General features: G+C 42.9%; 1 protein-coding gene across 1 annotated transcript in view; it reads right to left on the bottom strand.

The window, feature by feature from the left end:
• crls1 (cardiolipin synthase 1) overlaps positions 1–15348 on the bottom strand; it is a 58996-nt gene extending 43648 nt beyond the window's left edge. Inside the window, exons 1-2 of the mRNA XM_072581454.1 lie at positions 14850–15348; positions 7316–7453 (exon numbers count right to left, since the gene is read on the bottom strand). Of these exons, the coding sequence (XP_072437555.1) occupies positions 7316–7453; positions 14850–15176 (465 nt within the window). The 5' untranslated portion in view covers positions 15177–15348. The remainder of the gene's footprint in view (positions 1–7315; positions 7454–14849) is intronic.
• Positions 15349–15673: the final 325 nt, after the last annotated feature.

Below are 15673 nucleotides of genomic sequence, written 5' to 3'. Positions count from 1 at the left end.
CATAATTTATTTTCAAGACTACCCGATGAAACACAGCCAAAACAGAAAAGAATACAGAATAACAGAAATTGCAACTGATTATCCCAGCTTAATGCTGTTCCAAATATTTGTAACAATTTCCATAAACATCCCTTTGTTAAAGAAAGGAAATCGGACAGGGGAGATGTGTGAGAGAGAGAGAGAGAGAGAGAGAGAGAGAGAGATTAGCACTGCAGCCTCACAGCACCAGGTACCTGGGTTCAATTCCAGCCTCGGGCAACTGTGTGTGTGGAGTTTGCATATTCTCCCTGTGTCTGTGTGGGTTTCCTCTGAGTGCTCTGGTTTCCTCCCACAATCCAAAGATGTGTAGGTTAGGTAGATTGGCCATGCTAAATTGCCAAAAGTGTTAGGTGCATTAGTCAGGGGAAATGTACAGAAATAAGGAACTTGATCTGGGCGGGTTATTCTTCATAGGGTCAGTGTGAACTTGTTGGACCAAAGGGCCTGTTCCCATACTGTAGGTATTCTAAGCTTAAGCATGGACCTGCTTCTTTGGATCTAGCAGCTTCACAACAACTATCTGCTTTCGGTGAACAGCCAGGTTGCTAAAACCAAACCAGAGTAAAGCTGATCTGGGAGAACTGGCCACTCCCCTTTCATTGTACAAGTCTTTTTAATATGAAAGCATTCTGAATTAGTTAAACCCATTTTTCGGAATCACTGCTTCTACGAGCTCTCTGAAAAAGGAAGCCAAGGACAGCATAACCATGTTAAAAAGAACAGCATCGTCACAAGCCCTAAAGCTCACACTTAAAAGCATGAAACTGCATGATAGCACATACTTTTATTTTTAAATAGATACTCAAATGTTTCATTCCAGATTCATAAGAAAAAACAATGAACAAATAGCATTTGGTGACTGGGAAACTACATTCATAATCACATGAATTATATTATGCATAATTTATAAGTTGAGGTCTCTGGAAACATCATCAGTTTTTTACAGGGATTGATTGTTATGTATAAACTCAAAACAAAGCATGCAGGTTTCAACCTGCAAGCACATTCCACCCTTTATATGAGAGATAAAAGTTGTTACAGTTTTAAAAAATGTTTTACCATATTAACTCGGCTTCTTTGCACTACATCTGTGATTTACAGTAACATTAATAATATCAAGTGGTGATCACTGCAGAGCTTCACTGACTACCCTATCAAGGTATGAAGTAGTTAAATACCTGGATCATTTTTCAAAATTAAGGAGGCAATTTGATTACAAGCCGCTTGATAGAACCAACGTCTATGCTTTAACTTCAGCACATGCCTGAAGATGTAATTCAATCAGTGATCATTGGACAATGAGGCAAAGGATGTCTGGAAAGTAATACTTTTCCAAAGATATTAATTGGAAACCTGGTGTACAAAGATCTAACACTTGTTTATTTAGATTGAACAATATAATCTGCTACTTCAGCTGTTGCTGAGATTACCAATTTTAAACCATTGCCTGTTGCCAAACTGCTGTCTTTTGGATGATGTGTTAAAAGGTCCTAACTGCCCTCTCAGCTGGAGATACGATATCCTTATTTTGAAGAAGAGTAGGTAAGAGCCCTCCAATGACCTGACCATTAAGTAACCCCCAAACAGGGTAAATGAAAACAGATTTACCCTTCCTAAAATACGATACTACCACGTCCTGAGGTTATGAAAGGCACTGTATTCATGTACTTTTAAGAAAATATTTACATGCATCTGCCAGTTATGAAGAACAGTTTAAACATTCCAATCGAAATGGTATTTAATAGAACATCATGGTGTATCCAGCTTTACAAGCAAAGTTACAAATCATGCTACTCAATTCTCTGACATTCGTCAAGAATAGAATATACCCACTGATTCAATGGTGAAAAATGCATTTTGGGTGAAAAAGGGGCCTGTGAATTTAATATATACTTGAACTGCTTGAATTCCAAAATGCCCCTTTTACAGGCAATAGGTAATTACTGATTTTAAAGATTTGAAGCACCATCACACACAACGATCTATGAGATTAGAGTGGAAAGTAGCAAATTATCCCAGCTTGTTCCAAGGACCTGAAAACTCATTTCCAGAATAAACTGAGGAATCCATTACTTCCTACTATGCCTGATCCAAGTTTAAGATCGTTGAAATTGAAAACTGATCTATTACTGTTTGTGTACTCCCATTTTGGCTATATACAGGAATGAGAATTTTCATTTTAATCTGGGTTTTTTCAGTTTGCATATCACTGTTAATCGACAAATTACAAGCTCATACTTTATATATAGAAATAGTTCATCTAATGCTATTTTTAAAAACAAAACTTCGTAATTAATGGAAGTGCTTTTATAAAGTTTCCATATCATAATAACTAAACTTCTAATGAAATGTAATATGAACAGGTGAAAATTTGATATATATCATCACATTACATAGTAATGTAAACAGTGGAAAAACTGAATTTGTTATTTTAAACTTGGGATGTATATGAAGAAACATTCCACACAGTGAAATACTAGCTACTTAGTGATCATCACTTGTGGCAGAAGCAATTTGATCAGAATTAAACATAAGAAATCAATTCGTGACATACAAAAATAAAAATAAATTTTGATGTTTTTTCCGACAGGATATTAGGCAATAGTGAGGACTGAAGATGCTGGAAATCAGAGTCTACATTAGAGTGGTGCTGGAAAAGCACAGCAGGTCAGGCAGCATCCAAGGAGCAGGAAAATCAATGTTTTGGGCAAAAGCCGTTCATCAGGACTGAAGGCAGGGAGCCTCCAGGGTGGAGAGATAATTGGGAGGGGGTTGGAGGTGGGGAGAAGGTAGCAAAGAGTACAATGGGTGGATGAGGGTGGTGATGAAGGTGATAGGTCAGAGAGGAGGGTGGAGCAGATAGGTGGGAAGGAAGATTGGCATGTAGGACTGGTCATGAGGATGGTGTTGAGCTGGGAGATTGGAACTGGGGTAAGGTGGGAGGACGGGAAATGAGGAAACTGGTGAAGTCCACATTGATGCCCTGGGGTTGAAGTGTCCCGAAGAGGAAGATGAGGCGTTCTTCCTCCAGGCGTCGGCTGGGGAGGGAGCGGCAGTGGAGGCGGCCTAGGACCTGCATGTCCTCAGCGATTGGTGTGGGTGTCCTGGAGATGTTCCCTAAAGCGCTCTGCAAGAAGGCGCCCAATCTCCCCAATGTAGAGGAGACCACATCAGAAGCAATGGATACAATAAATGACATTGGTGGATGTGCAGGTGAAACTTTGATGGATATGGAAAGCTCCTTTGGGGCCTTAAATGGAGGTAAGGGGGGAGGTGTGGGCGCAGATTTTGCAATTCCTGCGGTGGTAGGGGAAGGTGCCAGGAAGGGAGGGTGGGTTGTTCGGGGCGTGGACCTGACCAGGTAGTCACAGAGGGAACGGTTTTTGCGGAAAGCGGATGGGATGGGGTGGGGAGGGAAATATACCCCTGGTGGTGGGGTCCGTTTGGAGGTGGCAGAAATGTCGGCAGATGATGATGTTTATGCAAAGGTTGGTAGGGTGGAAGGTGAGGACCGGGGGATTCTGTCCTTGTTACAGTTGGAGGAGTAGTACATTCATGTTGAACAAGCTTGGTGATTAAATAAAAATTACAGAATTACAAAATATGAATGCAAATGAGAATAATTAAAACTTCTACAGGGATGCAAATGGAAAGGAATTACAAAGACAAATGTGGGTTCATTACAGGCTACAAACAGGATATTAATAATAAAGAAAAAGGAAATAATTGACATGTGCTGGTCTTCACAAAGGAAGACACATCAAATCTGTAATCTCACTTGACATTCTATGCCATTGCTGAATCCCCACTATCAACACCATTGACCAGAAACTAAACTTGAGCAACAATACAAATGCAAAAATAAGTGGCCGGTCATCTATTCCCAAAGCCTGTCCCACCTTTACAAGACAAGTCTAAAGCCCAATGGCATTCTCTCCAATTGCCTGGACAAGAGCAGCTCCAAAGATTCTCAAGAGGACTGACACCATTGAGGAAAAGCAACCAATTTGATGGGCACCCTCACAACCAATGCACAGTGGCAGCAGTATGCACCATCTACAAGATGCACCAGGGCTCTACCAGCAGCACCTTCCAAAACCATTAATCCTATCTTTTGAAAGAACAGGGGCAACAAATACAGAAGAACACCAACACCTGCAAACTCCCCTTCAAGGTACAGGTCATGCTGACTTGGAACTATATTGCTGTTCCCTCACTGATGCTGGATTGAAATCCTGGAACTCTGTCCCGAAAAACACCACAGGTATTTCTACACCCCAAGGATTGCAAGAATGCAGCTCACCATTATCCTCCCCAGAGCAGTTACGAATGAGGTGTAAATGTACTCACATCCCGTGAATAAATAAGAGCTCCAAAGGAGTAGCAGGTATGAAGAACTAAAATAAATTAACCCGAGTGAAAAATTAACTGAATTAAAGAAGTTAACTGAATTAAACCTAATTCCAGAGTGTTGAAAGAGCTAGCTGTAGTGATAGTAGATGCATTGGTGGTCATCTTTCAAATTCTAGGCTCTGGAATGTTGCCTGGAAAGCTGCAAATGTAATCCCACTTAAAGAAAGGAGGTAGGGATGAAATGCAAACTAAATGCAACATTTCCAAGTTTGCGCACACAGACAACTGGTGGAAAGTTATGTCATCATGATGATGCAAAGAGGTTTCAAGAACAGGTTACATTAGCAAAAACATGGTAGATGGAATATTAATGGTTAATTGGGAGGTTATCCACTTTGATAAGAAGAACTGAGATGCACAGTGCATTTTAAAATCATGAGAGATCGGGAAGTGTTGATGTCCAAAGGGATCTGAGTGTTCCTGTTCATTAATTACAGAAAAATAACATGCAGGGGCAGCAGATAAATAGAAAGGCAAATGTATGTTGCCTTTATTGAAAAAAGGTTTGACTACAGGAGTAAAGATTTATTGTTTTAATCACATAAAATTCAACTTATACAATGTGCAGTTTTGGTCCTCTTACCTAAGGATGGATACACTTCCTATAGAGTGAGTAAGCAGAGATTCAGCAGACTAATTTCCATAGATGGCAGGGCAGTCCTATGAGATGACATTAAGGAGACTTGGCAAAAACAAAGACTTGGCCTGTATTTTCTACAATTGAGAAGAACATACCTATGGGGCAATGTTTTCAATCAGAGGGTGGCGTGTATGGAATGAGCAGCCAGGAGTGTTCATGGAGGCTGGTACAATTGTAACATTTAAGAGGCATCTGGATGGGTATATGAATAGGAAAGTTTAGAGGGATATGGGCCAAATGTTGGCAAATGGCACGAGATTAGGTTAGGAGGTCTGTTCACCCATGGACGAGTTGGACCGAAGGCTCTGTTTCTGTGCTGTACATTCCTATGACTCTATGACTCTAATTAATGTTCTCACTGAAGCATACAAAAATTTTTCAAGGGCTAGTTACAGAAACTATTTAGGGCAGATGATGAGGAAGAGTTCCTTCACTCAGAGGGTACTGAATACTTAAATTTTCTAACCCAGAGGTCTGTGGAAGCTTGGTAATTGAGTTTGTTCAAGACAGAGTTTGATACATTTTGGAATAGTAATAACATCAAGGGACATAGTGGTAGTCTGGGAAAATGGCATGAGATAAATAATTAGCCATCATCTACAATAGTGAGTAAAATCAAACTGAATGGTCCAATACTGCTATGTTTCTATGAATCAAATTCCTCTTTTCAGATGCAAAACTCTTTATGAAGATGCATTTTCTTCAGAATATCTAACATTACTTTTCATAAGTTATTTTTGAAGTAATGTATAATGACTTAATTATTATGCCCATGATGAAATTTCTATCAATAATGGCTTGATTAGATTTTGTCTTCAGCAACAGAGACAGCACTTGCACTCAAGGAAAGCTGCTCACAAAGACCTCACAATCATCATGAAGTAACTTTCCCTCGCCTCAACATTAATTAAATCTGCATCAGCTTAACAGGACCACCAGCATCCAGCAACTATGTGGGCAGTATGGTAGCGCAGAGGTTAGCACTGCCGCCTGACAGCGTGAGAGACCCAGGTTCGATCGCAGCTTAGAGCAACTGTATGCGAAGTTTGTACATTCTCCCAATGTTCCAGTTTCCTCCCAAGGTCCAAAGAAATGCAGGTTAGGCGGAATGACCATGGTAAATTACCCATTGTGTCCAAGGATGCATGGACTAGGTGGATTAAATAATGGAAATACAGGGACAGGGTGGGGCTAGATGAGATGCTCTTTGAAGGGTCAGTGTGGACTGGATGGGTTGAATGGCCTGTTTCCACACTGTAGGGATTCGATAAGCATGTCATGATACAAGCTAAGCAGCCAACCATTTTGATGTAGTCTCACAGACATCACACCAGGGAACAAAAAGCACAAATTACCCTTCACGTTTATAATTATTTTAGAGACAGCAATGAGACTTAGATTAGAAAATGAAATATCCAACTTTAAAAAAAGTTAAAATTCTATAGAATGTAAATTTCTATAGTATGTAGGGCAGCACAGCAGTTATCTTTCTTCCCATGTCTGTATGGGTTTCCTCCCACAGTTCAAAGATATGCAGGTTAGGTGGATTGGCCATGCTAAATTGTCCTATAGTATCCAGTGATGTGAAGGCTCGGTGCATACCCCACCCGATTTTATCCCTGGAACTCTGCAATTACCATGCTCTTCAGAAGGCCAGTGCAGCCTTAGTGGACCAAACAGTCTAACTGTACTGTAGGCATTGTATGATTCAGCTATAATCAAGACACTGGATAAAGGTAAGATTTGCTTTTTGAGATCAGATAACTTATTTATCACCAATAATGAATAATTAAACATTCCAGTGAGACCTCATTCAACATGGCAGACTTTTCTTTTACACCAAGATTACCAGCCAAAAAGCTGAAGTTCACGTCAACCCTAGTGATTTCTCAAGCACCCTTTGTAAGATACGCAAGAATTCCTGACAATTTCAAGAATTGTGTTTAACAGGACATGTGCAATTATCAGAAGTTGCAACTGGGTTTTATATTTCTAGTAAAAGGCAACAGCTGACAAATTAATCATTGCGATCACAAAATCTACACAGCTGTCATAAAAAAAGCTGAAAAGATTTCATTCTCAACGGGTGTGGTGTAACATGCAAAACAGAGGCATTTGCTTAAAAACCAATTGTACACTTTATTAGCAAATGAGAGGTACATTCTTCTTAAACAGTGTTAAGTTGGCAAAGGGTGTTCAATTATCATACAGCCAGTTACTCACCAGATCAGTAATTCCTGCCAGAGTAAAAAGACCCAGAGCTAGATTGAATTCTTCTTCCACAATCAAGTAGCCCAAGTACGGTGATAAGCCAATCCTTGCCACGCATAGTAAATTTGGAATTGTCCATGGATTCTCATACTATAAAGAAAGATTGATAATGTATTATTTTTAGATAAACATATTCCTGGTTACCAGTTAAGAAAGCCTCATTTTGTTTAGGGGGAAGGGGATGGATATAGACATGTATCTTTCACATACTTCCACAATAAAATTTAATGATGTAACAAAAACAAGCTAGTATTTCACATTTTGCAATAGCATTATTAAACATTCCTACAAAACTGTCCTTTGTACCTTTTTGACAAGCTTCATAAAGACCTTTAATTGACCCCCTCAGCCTTGAAAGACAAGATCTCAAGATAACTGCTCCAGGAATATGACACTGTCATTGCAGGAAGATGCTAATTGTCCTTACATTCATAACACTGACATTAAAACATCAGTGTGTACAGTCTACAGAAATTTCTTTCACATTTTTGTTTTCTCAAATTTAATTAAGATTTCTGATTTCTAAACTGTATATGTTAAAACACCATCATTGTCGTATCCTTTCCAAAAGCAACACTACAACCCAAGAACTCTGTCTTCCTCCAATACTGATCTCTTGGGCATCCCCAATGCATTAGAGGCTGTGGCATGAGATTGTCTAGGTTTTTAGTTCTCAACTTTGCTCCTTAAATCTCTGTAGCTCCTTATTTAAGCTTCTTCTTAAAACATACCTTGTTACAGATTCATTCAGCACAAAAACAGACCCTTCAGTCCAACCAGTCCATGTTGAACATAATCCAAACTAAACTCGTCCCACCTGCCTGCTCCTGGCCCATACCTCTCCAAACTTTTCCTATTCATGTACTTATCCAAAATGTCTTTTAAACGTTGTAATTGTACCTCTATCCGCCACTTCCTCTGGTAATTCATTCCACACACCAACCATCCTGTGTGTTACAAATGTGCCCCTCACGTCCTTTTTAAATCTCTCCTTAAAAATCTCTCGCCTGTCACCCCCTAATCTTGAAATCCCCCATCCTAGGGAAAAGACAACTTCCATTAACTCTATATATTCCACTCATTAATTTATGAACTTCCATAAGGTCACTTCTCAACCTCCTACACTGCAGTGAAAAACGTCCCAGCCTTTCTTTATAACTCAAACCTTCCATATGCGCAACATCCTGGTAAATCTCTTCTGAACCCTCTCCAGCTTAATAATATCCTTCCTATAATTGGGCGTCTTCACCAAGCTTCTGGTCACCTGTCTTGATAATTCACTACCTTCTGCTGCTCAATGTCCAATTTTGTCTGATTATGCTTCTATGAAGCCTTTTCCCACATTAAAGGTGAACATAAATGCAAGCTGCTGTTTCAATATAATTATATCACTGAAGTTTTTCTTCAGTGATAGCCAGTGAACCAGACAAACATCTGGTCAAATAATATGACCAGAGCCTTCCAACATTCAGATGCACAAATTCAAAAGGACTGCCATCTCTGTCAAAAGTGCACTTATTTTCTCAATGGAAAAACTCAGCTCTCAGAAAGTCTTTAGTTTGTTTTTCCAAATGAAGTCAAACCTAGCCGGAAGATGAATTTGAAATATTTCACTCAACAGTTCCATTATGTGTCTCCATATGATCTTCCTTTACTTCAAAAGCAGCAAACACCAGACGTTACATCCAGTTTTAAATGTCAACCAAGTTCTTATTAACCAAGTGGTTATGGTACAGGGCCAGCAACCCAAAGGTAGCTCAATTTCTCACCATCTAATGTAATGGTCTCAATTTATGTGATAAATTTTGCATCTTGCATTATTGAAACTCAACAGGGTAAAAAATGAGGATGTGATTATGAGACAATCAGTACGTTACAGAATAAGAGTGTATATTTCTGAGCCAGAAGGCCTGGGCTCAAGTCCCAGGGGCTCCAGAATTGTGTAATAACATCTCTGAACAGGCTGACTAGCAGATATCTGTTTGAGAATGAGTATGTAAGAGTATGATTGAGTGTATGAATACATGCAAAAGCAAGGGTGCATTTGCACAACAGAGGGGTGTACACATGTGCTAGATCAAGGGAGGAGGAAGATGTGTCCCCCCTGTCCAGGAGAAATGGATAAAGAGTTCTCAGAGACAATGTTTTTCTAAATATATGAATTAGGAGCAACAGGTGGCCACTCAGCTTCACAAGTCTTCAATAAAATCATGGCTGACCTAATTATTCAAGCTGAACTCCACCTTTCCACCTAATCCTGATAATCTTTCACCTCACTTCTTACCAAGAAACCAGCTAATTGTCTATAGAATACTCAGATTGAGTTTCAAACAGCTTTGAAGATGACAATTTCGAAGACTCTTAGCACAAAGAAAATAATTCTCACCTCTGCCACAAATCAGCCACTCCTTATTTTTAAAATGATGACCCCAAATTCTAAGACCTCCCAAAGGGGGAAACATATTCCCCACATCCATTACAGTTACGTGAAAAAGTGAGCAATTGAGATTGCATACGAATGCGAGAAGAAGGATGTTTGTGGCCATGTTTGTGTGAAAGTGCATTTTTTTTTGGAGCAGAGAAGGTTTAAGGGGGAAACCTGATAGAAGTGTATGCGATTGAGGGGCATGAACAGAGTGAAAAGCAGCTGTTCCCCTTAGTCAGAAGGTCAATAACAAGGGGGTGTAATTTTAAGTAGTAAGGCATGAGGTTGAGAGAGGATTTGAGAAAATTTTTATATTCATCCAGAGGATGGTGGAAATCGGAAATGAACTGATTGGGAGTATAGTTGAGATGGGTAACCTCACAACCTTTAAAAAGTACATGGATAAGCATTTTGTATATCATAACATTCAAGACTATGGGCCTGATGCTGGAGGTGGGACTAGTGGGGACATGAGGTAGCTTTGTAAAATAAGGTAAAGGGAAATCCAAAGAGATCCCTTTTGATCCCTTCCAGTAGCAGTGGTGGAATCTCCCTCTTTATGGTCATTTAAGCGGGCATTGGACAAGCATATGGAGGTTATTGGGCTAGTGTAGGTTAGGTAGGCTTCGGTCGGCGCAACATCGAGGGCCGAAGGGCCTGTACTGCGCTGTAATTTTCTATGATCCCACAATTATATTAAGGGCAAAAGACTAACTCGGGTCCCTTAAAGATCAGCAAGATCATCTGTGGCTGAGATCCTAAATAAATATTTCTCATCAGTATTTACCACGAAAAAAAGACAGAAACTCAGGAGCTCAAAGCTGTAAATAGTGATGCCCTGAAAAAAAAAAGAGTCCACATTACAGGCAAGGAGTTGCTGGAGGTCTTAAAATACATAAAGGTAGATAAAGCTCCAGGACTTAATCAAGTGTATCCCACAACATTACAGGAAACTTGGAAGAAATTGCAGGGCCCCTGGTGAAGATTTTTTTTTATCATCAACAGCCATAGGTGAGGTGACAGAGATTGGAGGGTGGCTAAGTTTGCACCATTATTTAAGACAGGCTGCAATGGAATGCCAGGGAACTACAGACAGGTGAGCCTAATGTCAGTGGTAAGTTGTTGGAGGGGATTCTGACATTCTGACAGGATCTTCATGCATTTGGAAATGCAAGGACTGACTCGGGATGGTCTGCATGACTTTCTGTATGGGAAATTGTATCTCTCAACTTTGGTTGAGTGTTTTGAAACGGAGTCCAAGGCAATAGATGAGGGCAGTGCAGTAGACGTCATCTACATATACTTTCGCAAAGATCTTTGACAAGGTGTCGCATGGTAGACTGGTTAATGAGGTTAGATCACATGGGAACCAAAGATTAGCTTGACGGTAGGGGAGAGAAGGTGGTAGTACAGGGTTGTTGTTCAGACTGAAGGCTTATAACCAGCAAGGATTGTTACAGGATCCACTGTGGTTTGTCATCGAGATAAATGATTTGTTGAGAATATAGGAGACATCATTAGTAAGTTTGTAGATGATGGAAAAATTGGTGATATAGTGAACAGTTAAGAAGGTTATCCAAGAGTACAATGGTTTCTTGATCAATTAGGACAGTGAGCTGAGGAATGGCAGATGGAATTTAATGCAGATAAATGTGAATTGTTGCATTTTGGCAAGACAAACCAGATATAAACTTAGACAATTACTGGTAGGGCCCTGGGGAGTATTGTCGGGTACACAGTTCTTTTGAAAGTGGGATCACAAGTAGATAGCAGTTCAGGCAGCATCCAAGTAGCTTCAAAATCGACGTTTCGGGCAAAAGCCCTTCATCAGGAATAAAAGCAGTGAGCCTGAAGCATGGAGAGCTAAGCTAGACGAGGGTGGGGGTGGGGAGAGAGTAGCATAGAGTACAATGGGTGAGTGGGGGAGGGGATGAAGGTGATAGGTCAAAGAGGAGAGGGTGGAGTGGATAGGTGGAAAAGAAGATAGGCAGGTAGGACAAGTCCGGGCAAGTCAAGGAGACAGTTACTGAGCTGGAAGTTTAGAACTAGGGTGAGGTGGGGGAAGGGGAAATGAGGAAACTGTTGAAGTCTACATTGATGCCCTGGGGTTGAAGTGTTCCAAGGCGGAAGATGATGCGTTCTTCCTCCAGGCGTCTGGTGGTGAGGGAGCGGCGGTGAAGGAGGCCCACAACATCCATGTCCTCGGCAGAGTGGGAGGGGGAGTTGAAATGTTGGGCCACGGGGCGGTTTGGTTGATTGGTGCGGGTGTCCCGAAGATGTTCTCTAAAGCGCTCCGCTAGGAGGCGCCCAGTCTCCCCAATGTGGAGGAGACCGCATCGGGAGCAACGGATACAATAAATGATATTAGTGGATGTGCAAGTAAAACTTTGATGGATGTGGAAGGCTCCTTTAGGGCCTTGGATAGAGGTGAGGGAGGTGGTGTGGGCGCAGGTTTTACAGTTCCTGCAGTGGCAGGGGAAAGTGCCAGGATTGGAGGGTGGGTTGTTTGGGGGCGTGGACCTGACCAGGTAGTCGCGGAGTGAACGGTCTTTGCTGAAGGCGGAAAGGGGTGGGGAGGGAAATATATCCCTGGTAGTGGGGTGTGTTTGGAGGTGGCGGAAATGTCGGCGGATGATTTGGTTTATGCGAAGGTAATTAGGGTGGAAGGTGAGCACCAGGGGTGTTGTGTCCTTGTTACGGTTGGAGGGGTGGGGTCTGAGGGCGGAGGTGCGGGAATTCCCTTCCCATGTGGTTAAAGATGCCCTCCAACGCATCTCGTCCACATCCCGCCCCGTGGCCCAACATTTCAACTCCCCCTCCCACTCTGTCGAGGACATGGAGGTCGTGGGCCTCCTTCACCGCCGCTCCCTCACCACCAGACGCCTGGAGGAAGAACGCCTCATCTTAATTCAATAAACTAATGACCCTTGCTTTTTGAATAGACAGCATCTGTCAATTCTTTTGACCGATCTTGAACCAAGAGGCCCATCTTGAGGGTCTTAGGTCTTCACATACAGTACAGGCATTGGGACATAATGTTACAGCTGTACAAGAAATTGGTGAGGCCACATTTGGAGTACTACATACAATTCTGGTCATCCTACAATAGGAAGAAGTTATTAAACTGGAAAGGGTGCAAAAAAGATTTACAAAGGTGTTACTTAGACTGGTGGGTTTGAGTTATAAACTGAGGCTGCTTAGGCTGGGACTTTTTTTTCCCTGGAGTATAGGATGCTGAGGGGTGACCTTATAGAGATTTATAAAATCAAGAGGAGCATAAAGAAGGTGGATAACCAAGGTCTTCTCCCCAAAGGTAGGAGTCCAAAACTGGAGGGTATAGGTTTAAGGCGAGAGGGGAAAATTTAACAGGGACGGGAGGACAACTTTTTCACATAGACAGTGGTGTGTATATGGAACAAGCTGCCAGAGGAAGAAGTAGAGGTAAGTACAATTACAACATTTAAAATAAGTTTGGACAGGTACTTGGATAACAAAGGTTTAAAGAGACCTGGTCAAATGAGTCTAGCTTCGTTTAGGAAACCTTGCTGGCGTGGACGAGTTGGGCAGAAGGGCCGATTTCTGTGTTACATAGCTCTGTGACACTAGCGTAGATTTAGCTGAGCTTTGGTGGTATAGACTTGATGGACTGAAGAGTCTCTTCCGTGCTGTAGTGTTCTTTGATTCAATGAGTGATTATGTGCCTAACAGAGAGTAAGGGCATGTGTGACTGAGTTTATATTAGTGCACGTGAGAGTGAAAGTAAGAACGTGTTTGAGTTTATTAGGAGAGTAAGAATGAAGACATTTCTGTTACAGTTTGTGTGTATCTGTGAAAGAAAAAAGATGCGTGTGTCATTTATGTTTGACAGTGAGGTTGTATATGTGATAGTAATCGAATATTTGATTGATTGTACAAGTGTGAGGACTTGTCTGATTGAAATTGTGTATGACAACAGGTGAAAGAGAGAATTTGTGTGATTAACTGTGTCTGAATGTGAAAGACTAAGCATGTGTATGAGAGAACGCGTGAAATAGTTTATGTATGAGCAAGTGAGAGAGTAGGTACAAACGCAAACGAGCTTTGTATGAAAACGGGAGTGAGTGAGGACTTGTATGATTTGAGTTTGTGTATGAATGTGAGAGAGGATGTGTATGCAAAAACGTAAAGTTACCAAAGTCCTAACAGACCATAGGGCTGCTCTTGCATCAGAGAAAAAGAGACATATGGTGGTGTTATGCAAGGAGAGGGGTGTGAAGGAGAATCCTTCAACTGATCCAGGAATTAATCCCAGTATTGGCATGACTCTGCTTTGCAAACCAGCTGTTAAGCCAATAGACTGAATGGAATTTGAGAGAAAGAGAAATGATGTGTGCGACTGAATTTGTGTACAAGTCCACAAAGGTGAGTGTGAGTGAGAGACAGAGAGAGAAAACGTGTGAAAGAGTTTTTGTCTGCATCCTTGTGAGAAAGTGTGAGAGATTGAGTTTACGTACAAGTCCACATGAGAGAGTAAGGTTGGTTGAGCCTGTGTATATGAGGGAGTAAGAATAAAGTGTTGAGGAGAAGAAAGATGTGCATAAGTTTGTGTGGAAGTGTGTGTGTGAGAGTGAGAGAAAGAGAGACAGAGAGAGAGAGAGAGTAAAGGATGGTTCAGTTTGGGTGTGAGAGAGGAAGAAATGAGAATGAGAGTGAGAGAGAGAGAGCAGGACAGCAGCATGATTGAATAACAACAAGGATAAAAATATGATTGAATTTAAGTTTGAGTTCTTATGTAAGAGCAAAGACAAGTGTGAGAGATTGAACTATTCTAAGGGTAAAGACAGAGTGATTGAGTGAGTTTGTGTGGATGCATGAATAAGTGAATTGGAGGTGAAGTGTAGTTGAGTTTATGCCTGAGGGAGTGAACGTGATGTACGGGATGGTGTTAATGGCAGAGCCTGAGTTAACACAGGGGGACAGGGAGGTAATGTAAAGGCAGATCATGTCAGTGAGAGAGTGTCTCTCTCTCTCTCTCTGGGATCACTGAGCCCCAGCCCTGAGGACCCACACTCCCCTCCTTACCAGCTCCGGACACGCGGCCCTCTCCTCACCGGCCCCTGACGACGGATCCGCGGCCTCCCTTTTAGCCGCCGGCCTTGCGGCTCCATAGCGGCGGCTGCAGGCGAGCCCGGGGCTCGGTACGGCCTCCCTCCGCCGGACTCGGGCTGGAGGCCACCAGGCGAGACCGAGGCCGAGGCCCAGGCACCTCCTCCCGGGCCCGGGGTAAGGGAAGGAGAGCGACGGCCGCCGCCGCGGGGCCCACCCGGGAGGCCCCAGCCCCGCCTGCAGTCTCAGCGCCGCCGCCGCCGCCCGCCTGCCGATCGCCCAGCGGCTTCTCCACAGGAACATGGCCCGGGGTGGGGGGAGGGAGTCACTGCGAACGGCCCCGGCCGCTGCCCTGTGCCCCCCTCCGCAGGTCGGCCTGAGGAGACATCTCTTAGTGGTGGACTCTCGAGCCGATACCGACAACAACAACTGCGGCTTAAAGGGGCAGGCCGCCACGTGCTGTTAGCCGGCCGTAAACCAACCTCTTAAAGTCATTGGTGTACTGGCAGCAGGCAGCCACCAGGGTGAGCTTTGGGGAGGAGAGGTGGGGGGGGAGGATGAGAGGTGGCATGGGGGGGGGGGGGGGAGGATGAGAGGTGGCATGGGGGGGGGGGGGGGGGAGGATGAGAGGTGGCATGGGGGGGGGGGGGGGGGAGGATGAGAGGTGGCATGGGGGGGGGGGGAGGATGAGAGGTGGCATGGGGGGGGGCGGGGAGGATGAGAGGTGGCATGGGGGGGGGGAGGATGAGAGGTGGCATGGGGGGGGGGAGGATGAGAGGTGGCATGGGGGGGGGGAGGAT

The sequence above is a fragment of the Chiloscyllium punctatum genome, chromosome 11 (genome assembly GCF_047496795.1).
Source record: "Chiloscyllium punctatum isolate Juve2018m chromosome 11, sChiPun1.3, whole genome shotgun sequence".
In the NCBI taxonomy this organism is placed as follows: domain Eukaryota; kingdom Metazoa; phylum Chordata; class Chondrichthyes; order Orectolobiformes; family Hemiscylliidae; genus Chiloscyllium; species Chiloscyllium punctatum.
The sequence above is the reverse complement of the archived record's forward strand: the minus strand, read 5'-3'. Positions and strand labels throughout refer to the sequence as shown.